At 35.4% G+C, this 12,099-nt stretch overlaps 1 protein-coding gene across 1 annotated transcript; it reads right to left on the reverse strand.

Annotated features, from left to right (window-relative positions):
* Positions 1-1,861: 1,861 nt before the first annotated feature.
* On the reverse strand, positions 1,862-10,771 carry LOC111811047 (NADH dehydrogenase [ubiquinone] 1 beta subcomplex subunit 7-like). Its single transcript, XM_023697817.1, has 2 exons — positions 10,351-10,771; positions 1,862-2,183 (listed from the first exon to the last, which is right to left on the reverse strand). The coding sequence occupies exon 1, from the start codon at positions 10,656-10,658 to the stop codon at positions 10,368-10,370; it is 291 nt and encodes a 96-aa protein (XP_023553585.1). The 5' UTR covers positions 10,659-10,771; the 3' UTR covers positions 1,862-2,183; positions 10,351-10,367.
* Between the last annotated feature and the right edge of the window lie 1,328 nt (positions 10,772-12,099).

The raw sequence follows: 12,099 nt of genomic DNA on the forward strand, positions 1-12,099 counted from the left end.
TCGGCACACTTCCTACCTAGCAAGACAACATTACGGTAGATAACTAGGCACAGTTGTACATGAAAGAAATTGTAAGGTTGTATGGATTTCTGATGACGATAATGTCGGATCAAGACCCACGCTTTACGCCAACATTTTGGCGCAGACTCCAGAAAATGTTGGGTACCCGCTTTGACTTTAGTTCTTCCTTCCACCCTCAAATAAACGATCAAATTGAACGTCTGAACCAAACTTTGGAAGATATGTTGCGCGTCTGTGTGTTGAATTTTATTGGTAGCTAGGACTCTAAGTTGCATCTCAAATAGCAGTTTTAAGCTAGTATTAAGGGAGCACAGTGACCTCGGCTTAGGCCAACTAAGTAAGAGGCTTTACTGTTGACTTGGTTGAATGAATTGTATGCAGTATGTGGTGTGTGCCTTACGACCCCTATATGTGTCGTATTATGTTTATGCTATGATATAAGTTATGTTATGTTATAAGTTATACCATGAAACGATTATGCTATGTCCTGGATCTCATCGTGAAATCAATGTTGTATGATGCATAAAGCCTCTATATGTTATTCTACACATTGTGTTAGAAATGTTCACTCAGGTTTATGAGATACTATTAAGGTGCATATATTATTCATGAAATTTATATTTACGAAAAGAACAAACGTATGATCTATATCATACATATATGTCATGATTTAAAACTATGTGGACCTCATGCATGTGGTATGTCACATGCATTAAAATACTTCTCTCTTATGATTAGTATGGACAAGTACAGTACGATATTATATACACCATAATATTATTATTATGTGTGTTCCTTTCCCTCTGCGGTTTTTTGAAACTACGGTTTTCTCTGAGTGTACGCTAGCCACAGGCCATGTTTATAGGATACATATACGTGTCTGCTTGTGGTCCATGTGCGCTTGCATGAGTAGAGAAGTACTTTACATCCAATTCTAATTCTACCTCGACGGTAAAGTAGAGACCAAAGGCATGATGTTTCATGAAAGAATAGATCTCATCATTATTGCATGCTACTTTTTCTGGGTAAAGGTAGGTGCCACATTTTACTTTTTTCAGGTAAAGGTGAAGAACACTTGAACGCATGCTACTTTTTCTGGGTAAAGGTAGGTGCCACATTTTACTTTTTTCAGGTAAAGGTGAAGAACACTTGAACGCATGAGAACATCGCTATGAAGGCCATGAAAGAGAAGTTGGTTTAGTTGCATTCATATTTGGTTTTGTAGCACTTGGTTAGATCAAGACATTAATTAAGTTAATGTTATCTATTTTTCTGCTATGTTATTGATAATATATTGTTTCAAATGAATTTGTTATGAATGTTTAAGTCCTTGACACGATGTTTATGAAATGTTTCATATTTTGATAGAAAAAGTCATTAGAATGCATGAGTTTCTTAAAGGTTGATCATGTTTGCTATAATGTTATGATTATGTTCAAGCCTACCATAGTTAAGCATGTATAGAACCGCTAACGTGTCCGCACGTCTCATGAAAAATTCATGTGATGATAAATATGAAAGTACTATAAGTATTTTTAATGTGATGCGTCATGTAGATAAAAATAATATTTAATTTACAAACAAAATCAAACTATTTATTCAATACAATTAAATATATCACGGACTCGAAGCTTTCAAGATCTACATTAAAAATCTAGACTCTGATCCTACGTTCCAAATCCGGACTTCTTAAACTTAACCCTAAAAAAATTCTCTTAAATCTCTTAAATCTAGACCACCTAAACCCCCATTTTAAGCCCCTAAGCTTAAGATGTTGAACCTGGACCCTAAAAAATTTAAAACATAATCAATTAAATAAAGTTTCAGGGGAAGAAAAATGTGAAAATGTGAACCCCTCCAATCTCATTTCAGATTATCGACCTGAGTAGATCAGGTGCTAAGGCTAATACCTCGACTAAAAGTTTCAAAATTTGAGACATCAGACTAAATCCACAAAGCAAAATGATATTCAAGATTCAATACACATCAACATGATGACATTTTAACAAAGAAATCAAAGGATCAAGTTTACACGTTTTTTGGTAAGGGATAACTTTATTCCAAATGCTCAACAGATTTAATGTTTGGAAAGATGATATTCGAAACTAACTGCTGGCGTCGGAAAATAGTGAACCTGACAAGTCTCAGCAGTTTACGGCTTCCTGTCAGATTTACGTGAAACGGTTAATAGGTAACTCCACATGATGCATGCAAAATAAATCAAGAAATTTTGAATTTTCACATTAATGCAAAAATCCAAGCCCATTTTCTCTAAGCAACAAAGTTGAAAGATCAACTTCTAATCTTCAATGTGCGCTCGATAAATCAAGGTACATAAAACCATTCGAAAAAATTGTAAAATGAATTCCTAGAAGAATAGTCCACTAGAATCAACATGTCAGACATATGGGTATCATCAAGAGAAGTGGTGATACACCTCTGAAGAATTTAATATAACCTTTGAATCACTGTAGTGAAATAGACAAAAGCTACAAAATTCCTCTTGTTTTTTTTTCTAACTTAAGCATAATATAACTGGTTAAAGCATATTTTCAATGTTGCACCCCAAATATGGAGCAAAACCATCCTAAAGAATATTCTTCTCCAATCATAACAAATTCATGTTTCCACCCTCCGTGGTTTTCAACAAAGAGATTCAACAGTAACATTTTAAGAAAAGCATCCCTTCAAACAACTCAAATGGAAGGTCAGGTAATGAAGCAGGGAAAACCCACGCTGCTGAGAACCTCAACCAAGGAAATTACTTCCATACCTCAAGACTCTTGAATCACTTATTTAGCAATTACATATTTTACCCAACAGCCTAATCCAAATATAAGAAAGCAAGGGCAACCACAAACACCTAAAGAGAACATAGATTGAATTATCCACACAAAATAATTGACATATGGATAAATCTCATGATTTTCCCAACTACATAAATACCATAGGCAATAAAAATAGTTTTGGTTGTGAAATCAGAAACTACATAAAGATTTATAAAAAAATTGTTAAATGCCTAAAAAAAAAATTATTATAAGCAACTAGCTTTTACCAAGTCATACGGAAGAATAACGTAGAGAGGTCTACAAAATAGAAGGGCCAAAACAAAGGAACAAATGAAAAGGAATACAAGGATAAAAAATAATCAAAATCATTAGATGAGCATGTCCAAAGAGAGACATGGAATGCACCTACTCCAAACAGTCTCTCGACTTCTTATATTTTTAAAAGCTCTCCTACTTCTCTCAAGTCCAGTGTCTCATAAGATGCAAAATAATAATAATAATAATAAATAAATAAATAAATAATAATAACTTTAAATTAATAAAATAAAAAATAAAAGCCGGTTGCTTAAAACTAACACATTCTGAATGTGGGGTCAACAAGCACTTCTCCAACATATCCTTTACAAACCAACAGGAGGAGCTAAACTAACTCTACATGTCCCACATACTGTTCAAGACCCAGTACAATGCCAAAACAAATGATCTAAATCCTTGCCATAAATCTGCACAGAACCATACCACTAGGGACCCAAGACCAAGAAGATTTTCGGACAAAGTCCACAATGTTTGACATACCAAGGAAATAGACATTCAGACAACTTGATCTTTGGAATTCTAGCCAACCAATCAGATTGAAAGAAGGGTGGGGGCAAGGTAAATGGGATGTGAAATTTAGTGAAAAGGAGACTTAAGAAGAAACGTCGAAGACTCAAGACCCACCTACATGAGTCTAATAAAACAAGGTAAGCAATGGTGTTTTTCTAAGGACTTCTAAATGTGCATCTGGATCCCACAGGAATGACCAGCCTAGAAACAGACACATTTACATGCAACAATCATGTGCCACAAAGACTCTGGCTCTAAGAAGCAAAATATACAACTTTCATTACAATATCCAAAATCTATAAAGTAACAGAAATGACTATTTATAACCACCTTGAAATAACTCATTGTCAATTGAAAGGTTGTAACTCTCATGCCCATCAATATCATTATGGCCACCAGCAAAACTATAACCTAAAACATTGAAAATAATGTTTTAACATTGAAAAATACAATGAAACCTCACTAAGTCCGAGAGTTAATATGTTAATCAGTCAACCAAAAGTTTGTAACCTATCTGAAAGTAATTAAAGCTTTTCTTGAAGTGGTTTGCAATAGATTCGGGTACTATTTCCATAAATGAAACTTGATTTGTTTTTAATGAAGCATGAGTTGCAATTGAGTTCACTAAATGCAACTCTATTTTGTCATCAGGAACAGCAAGTAGGGTACAACTCCATCATCCACCTTAAAGTCCTTGTGACATGATTAAGACGTCTTATTTCGTATCAAGTTTCATGTAACGATTTATCTAAACTGTCTCTCTCATGGAACTTGCTACATACTTTCAACAAACATCTTCATACACTCCCAGTTGTCTTGGAAAAAGGCCAAAGAAAAACTATCTGGTCCACGAGCTTGGTTTCTATCCAACCCAAAAACCACCTTTTTAACAAAGAGAAAAGTGCCTTGAGCAAAACTCTTTCCTCAAAGGAAATAGGGCACCAATCCACCCTCTTTCACCAACTGGCGAGGCCTAACGAGCAAGCCATACAAAAAGGAGATGTATGAAAAACCTTTTCTCATGAAAAAAAAAAACAAAGAGGAAGCTCCTCAATTGTCTCTTTACAACTCTAAGAGCAGGTAGTACGAAAGTTAAATGCCTAAAAACAACCAGTCCAAATGCCATCGGGAAAATCACATCCCCAAAGGATCTCTCTTGAGCCTTTTTTTAAGGTTGTTACTGAATCCTCATTACTTTTTTTTTTAGACAATTTATTGAATCCTTTATTTAAATAATTAAATTATAAAAATATACTATTACAGTGAGATGGGAGAAGTGGAGTAAAAATGCAAACTTCTTGATGAGAAACAGGATGCGATGAAGAAGATAAAGGAGGATGTGATGAAAGTGGTTGGGGGTTAAAAATGTGGAACATCTAGAAAGAAAATAACCATGAGTTGCAATGTGTTAAGGAAGAAGAGAAAGAGCTAGTTCCATCTCTGAATGTCAATCTTGATCAAAAGCAAAGCCACCATGGCGAAGTGGGGCTTTGCATAAATTTGTTTGTCCACATTCGACTAAACTTGTTAATGATAGAAATAGATTGAAAAAGCTTGAGCAATCAACCATTTTATAGAACTAAGAGGGGAGGATAGAACAATACAATTCATCACATGTCGTATTTATCAAGCAGCATTATTCACTTAAAGAAGTTTTCATTTGATCCTAGAAGTATTATTCGCTTAAAGAAGTTTTCATGTGATGCTAGAAGTTGTGGGGCAATTTGGTCTCAGTCTGATATCTCCTTCTTACTATGAGGCTAGAGTAACCTATTTGGAAAAGAAAGTAGAACTCACAAATGATCTATTAACTAGCCATGAGGTTGAAAGGAAAAAATGGTTGTTCATTGATCTCAGATGAGTCAGAACTAATTGGAAGGACAAAACTCTAATAACCTTTTTAGTTTATCTTTCTGCTGAAACAATTTTTGAAATCCATTGATGCATCTTCCAACATCAATTTCGATGAAAATAGATTTGAACTGCTTAGATGCCATGGCATGGTGGAGAAAATTGGAGAAGAAAATGTAATCTGCATTGCTATAGATCTCAACCGAGCTAGAAAATATTTAAAAGCAAAACGGCCCCATTTATTTATGTAGTGGAAGCAATGTGTCGTTCATTATTCAGATTTAATTATGGAAGATGTTGGAAAGGACCAAAGGTGTCTTACAACAGTTGTGGCACTTAGTAGTCCTATTTATCACCACATGTATGTGCTAAACAAGATGAGAGAGTTCCACAAATCACAGTAGATTGATAAGACGAACTACTACCTGTTTTGTGACCTCATCTTACACTAGCAAATATTCATAGCAAATATAGACAAGTTGTAGATGGGCAAAGGAACCAAAGGGTAAGAAAGCAGCTGACACTGTTTTGATATCATCTTTTAGATACTCAGTTGTGCATAGTTTAAAGACACCAAGACCCTTAACTTTTGTTTTAAGGCTTGTTGACGGTGACAAACCTACTATGGTTTATACTTTTTCTCCTTTTTAAAGCTTCCCTATTCTGTTCGCAATAATTTAGAGAAGCTTGGGAGGTACCAAACTTGTAGAAAGAAATATCCAATGAGCTCCCTTCTTTTCTCACTTGGTACACTTTTTCTTATGTTCGGAAGGAAACATACGTTTTGGATGATAAATGGATGGGGGGATTGACCACTTTGCATTACATTTCCTCGTTTGTATTATTTGACATCTACATAAACTATTTTGTGGTTGACGTCGTTCAATCTATGAGCTCTCCTTTTTTATCACTTGGGTTCTAGCGTACATTGTCCAATAAGAAAACGATGAATGACATGGCTCTCTTATCATTGATTGGAGAGTTTGGATTTTTGCCTTTGGAGTACTGATCCTAGAAGGGGTTTGTCTAGTGAGTATGTTTTCTTATCTTTATAGAAGGGAAAATTTCCAAAAGCAAATGCATCTTCTTGGCCTTGGATCACGGTGTTCCAAATGTTCCAACTAAACCTATTACACGATCCAAGGCCAAGAAGATTCAACGAGATTCATTCTTCATCTAGAAAATTGGATAGGCTCGGTTCAACCTTTATTTCATGTGTTACAAGCTGATTCGATTGAGGAAGAAACATTTGGAGCATCGAAAGTGAATGCACAATTGAAGTGGAGCATGGAGTTGCTACACTTGATTGATAATTTATTCGCAAACTTTATTTATTATTTTAATTCCATAACTTCTTGTAGTGGGCAAAAGGGTAGGAAGTTACTCATCAAAATGGCCTTTTAACTTCTTTTTTAGTGGGCACTTGAAGGGTAGTGGGGAGTAACTTACCAATCATGGCCACTAACATCTTTTAGTGAACATTTTTAGAGTTGGAAGTTTCTTTTGTGGAGAGACTATAAACACCCACAAATTAGTAGGTAAAAACCAAATTTTTTATGAATGAAATTAAGCTCTCAAATTGAGATTTTCACCCTTAGAAATTTAAGCATCTTTGTAATTTCTAAGTTTCATGCTATTCTTGTGGTAGATTGCATTCGAGTCATTCAATGAAGCCTTGATCAAGTTCGATTGTGGAGCGACTCAATTTAGAACAAGGTTCCAAATCTTGCTTCTAGATTTTTGATCTTAAGAGGTAATCTAATTCTAGCCTTATCTCTTCGTTGATCCGAATTTTGTATAAGAAGGTGTTAATTTCTTTGATTCAAGGGTTTTAGCTTCAACAAAAGCTTGGATCGTCAGGTTGAGGATTAGGGTTGCCTTATCAAAGCATGTTAAATTGGCTTGGTTGCCTTATCAAAGCATGTTAAATTGGCTTGGTTGCCTTATCAAAGCATGTTAAATTGGCTTGGTTGCCTTATCAAAGCATGTTAAATTGGCTTCTATCAAGTTTTCTTCTTTGATCAAATTATCATTCTGTTGCATTCTTTGTCAGAAGGCAAAGGAAAGCTTAGATCATATCTAAGAAATTGCAACTTTTCTCAATCTATATTGCGTATTTTTATTGTTGAACTGTTTGGCCTTTAGGAGGCCAGAGATTACAGGGAGATGATTGAAAAGTTCCTTCTTCATTTGCCTTTTTGAGAGGAATGGAGGTTTTTGTGGCAAGCCAACGTGTGATTTATTATGGGTTATGTGAGGACGAAAGGAACAATAGAATCTTTAGAGTGGAGAGAGGCCCTTGTGATTTCTACTCCCTAGATAAGTTCAATGTTTCTCATTCGGGGTTGATGATGAAGTCTTTTTGTAACTATTTGTTAGGGTCACTCATTTTGAATCCTTTCCTTTAGCAAATCTTTCTTTTGCACACTTGTTTTTTAGGAAACCTTTGTATTCTTTCATTTTTTCCTCAGAGAAAGTTTGATTCTTCATTAGAAAAGAACAAAGGTTTTAATGATAATGAGGTCAAGTAAGAATGGTTGATTGAAAAGCTTGAAAAAGAAAACAATGAAGATGAACTTGATAAATCATCCAATGCTCCTACCCAAAACATGATATCTCCATTTTTTGTACTTCTAAAGCAATGACAACAAGCTCTCATAAGTTAGTTTTCGGTGTCCCACTCCAAAAGAACGTCGCTAAAATAAGCAATAGGTCTTTTATTTTGTATAAAAACAACCTCATGTCTTGTGCCTCAAGCAACCATTTCAACAAAGTTATAAATAAAAACACGTGCATTTATTCGAGGAATATTGCCATTTGATAATTCAAATGCCATGTAGTTAGCACTTCATTAGTGCTTCTAGCAAATGTAAGAATCAGCCTTTTGACTTTGTCTCCTCCTCCCTCTTTTCTTCTTCTTTTCCCATCTCTTCAGCCTCCCACTCTTCTTTTTCTAACTCTTCCTCCTCCTCCTCCTCCTCTCCCCCTCTTCTTCTTTATTTGATTCCTCTTCATTTGTGAGTGAAAAGAAGTGCTTCATTGAACATGCTCGCTTAAGATATCACTCAAGCAATTGACATATGCCTTACATAACCTCTTGCTATGTGCAATCACATGAGTGTACCCTGAGTACACTGTCTGAGAACTTAAAAAAAAATGTCATTCTTCAATTTTCAATGTGGATACATTGCTCTTATTTGTTTTACGCTCTTTTAGCAAGAAAATGTGTAACTCTTTATTTCTAATGTTGGGGTTCTCTTGGGCTTTTTTCATCATTTCTTAATAAAGAAAACATGAGAAGCAATTTTTTTTTTTTTTTTTTAAGAATATGGATCAAAGGAATAGTAAAGAAGCTTTCGATCAATGCTGTACAATCCCTCAAATTAAATATTTGGTTGGAAAGGAATAATAGATCATTTATTGAGGTTTTTTTGGCATTGATTGTAGACTGAAGGTGGTACAATGTTGCAAAGAAAATCGTTCATTTCGGGTTTCTTTAGAAAGAGAGTTCTGTTGTTATTCTTTCTCTATACTATAATAAATTCAAGATGGGAAAGTTTTTCCTAGAGGCTCTGGGTCTGGGTTGGAAGTTGTCTATTTGGAGATAATTTTTGCAGAAACTGCTATGATGCAATCTTTTCTTAAACATTGTGCAATGGGGGTTGTTTTTTACTATTTGTAACTTTCTACTACATCATAAAAATTTAGTTTCATATGAAGCTTCATCACTAAAATTTTAGAGTTCCCAGAATCAAGAAATAAGTAGTGAAGATTAAAAAAGTAGACAAGTAAATTTGATAATCTCCTATTTGATATAACAAGCACTCTTTCAACCCGTCTGAGGGAGGAATTCTTAGAAATTTCCTAATACACAATAAGAACAAGCACTGTGAGCATAGATTAAATAATGGGAAAGCTTGTGTGGCCGCTGTGATAAATGATAATGATCCTTTTACCGTTGAAAAATAGACTCACATAAGTCGTAACTTCGGAGCATCATTTGCACTTAGGATGGACCCTCTTTCCATGAAAGTTTCTAATTTAAAATGGTAGAATTTTCTTTTAACTATCCTAGAAAACAGAATTTCCTACAGCACAACCTTACACAATATACTACTATAAGACCTTAGAAATTTGAACAAATGCAGCATAGTAGTAGAACTAAAAGAGAACATACCCTCTCACAATAAGAAGTTCCAAGTGAACTTTGAGAGTTTTGAGGCAGACCATAAGAAATGATGAATGGACCTGTCTCAAGTAGTCAATCGAGTAGGTTCATTTCATAAAGCACAAGTGAATACAAAAAGACCCCACTATAGGTCCTTGGTCTTTTAGAGAAAGATTTATGATGTGACCAATTGTTTCCACCAATTAGGAGTTTCTATTTTCATTGACAAAGGTGGGGAAATAACTGGTTCCCTAAGTAGTTCCCGAGCACCCGAGGTTGGGAAATAATGATCTTATTATTTTACTCGACTTTAGGTAGCCCAGAAGAACAGCTCTTCCTTTATAAAAATTCCCAAATTTTTTCATTTCTCCAATTCTGGCGTATATTGCACACATATTTCTTCGTGTAAGTCATACTAGAATTTCATAAACGCCTTCATCCATAATTTTATGCGTTTTCTTATCCGTTCCAACATAAATCAAGGTGAAAAATATATTCTAATCATGCTATAGGGGTCAATCCACGATCCGGTGTCAGCTCAGAAAGATCATAGCCCTAATATGAAAGGAGAAAAAGAAAACATAGAACTTTGAACATTCGAACCAAGATCATGAGAAATCGATGACACGGTAAAAATAACAAGAAATCAATAGAATCGATAACGTTTAAGAAGATTAGAGAGCAAGAGAAACGAACCTGATTAAGGAATGACGTCATACATTGGCAGTCTTGGGAATGAGAGGAATACCCTTCTTGAATTTGGCCTCCTCCTCACGGATCTTCTGCATCTGAAGCATCCTCTCCATAACGAGCTCATATTCACATTTCTCGTAGGAATGGCGCTCGTTTTCGCATTTCCATGGGAGGTAGAACTCGGATTGGCGGCACTTATTAAGAGGGATCAACAAGTGAGCGCACTGGTCTCTATAAGGAATTGGAACCCTAGCCTCCACCATCTCAGCCTGCGTCGCTATCATCTTCTTCGAGGATCCCTGGACTTCCATATCGATCTGATTTCTTCGGCTGTCGTCTCCGGTTCGTGAGCTTGACTGTGAATATCTCAGCTGAAGAACAGACTCATGATAATCGCAATGTATAGGCCTGTCATACGAATACGGGCCGGACTTTAAAAGGGCCGCAGGTTTTCTCTTTATTTATTTTTATTTTTTTTCTTACGATTCTAATTATTTAATAATTTTTTCATATCAAAATTTCTATTTTTTAATTTGTAATTTCTTAGCACACGTATTTCTTTGGAGTTATTTCATACATTTATAGTCTATATAGTACTTCAAACCATATTATATTAATTACTACTCTTTCCATTTCTTTTGTAATCTACTTGATTTTGTAAATGATTACAAATAGAAAACTTTCACAATTCTTTTTGCGGGGTGGTTTGAGCAAATATTTTCATGGTATCAGAACCCGTTCGATTTAGCAACCCCGATCCTTTATTCTCAATGGCTTCTAAACCTCTTCTCATCTTCTTCTTTTCAACACTCTAATTCATACGATCACTATCAAGCTTTCTTCCTCCAATTATCTTCTTTGGAAAAGTCAATTTCTCCCTCTCCTTAAGAGTTAAGATATGTTGGGCTACGATGATGGGACTTTGGTTTCACCATCTCATTTCGAACCAGAAATCTCCTCAACACTCAGCACCAAATATTTGACGTGGAAAGCAGTTGATCAACGATTTTTTTCTCTCTTTCTCTCCTCTCTCACTAAGAAATTCATTGTTATCGTCGTTGGTCTTTCCACTGTTTGTGATGTTTGGTTCGCATTGAAGACTATGTTCAGCCATCATTCAAAAGCTTGTGAACTAAGACTCAAGGATGACTTGCAACTAATGAAATATGACACCTAATAGGTTGCTGAGTATGCGGCCCATACCTTCAAAACAATATGTGGCCAACTTCATATCATTAGCCAACCCATTGAGAAATTGATAAAGTGTATTGGTTGGTTTGTGGACTCGGCATTGATTTTTTCAACTTTTTTTATTGCTCAGGTGGCTCTCACCCCTCTCTCATGTTTTGCAGATTTAACCTCTAAAGTTGAAAGTTTTGAGTTAATTCAGCACTCCCTTAAGCCTTTTGACTCCATTCCTGCAACATTCGCAACCACTAATCGTAGTCATACCCATGGAAATCATCCTGCTCCCGTAGCAACCAGCGAGATCATTCTCATTCCCACGATAACAACTCTTCCAACTAAGGACGAACCCATTTAGGTCAGGGTCGTCGGTTACCTCGTTGCCAAATATGTCGCGCTGAGGGCCATTATGTTGATCGTTACCAACGATATGCTCAGACTGACTATACTCATACTGAAAGAGCTGTACAGCTGGCAATAAGTGAGGAGAGAGAAAGGCCAACTGTAATACTCTTTTAGGGTTTAAAAAAAAAAAAAAAAAAAAAAAAAAAAAAAAAAAAAAAAAAA

The sequence above is a fragment of the Cucurbita pepo genome, chromosome LG01 (genome assembly GCF_002806865.2).
Source record: "Cucurbita pepo subsp. pepo cultivar mu-cu-16 chromosome LG01, ASM280686v2, whole genome shotgun sequence".
NCBI classification, from domain to species: Eukaryota; Viridiplantae; Streptophyta; class Magnoliopsida; order Cucurbitales; family Cucurbitaceae; genus Cucurbita; species Cucurbita pepo.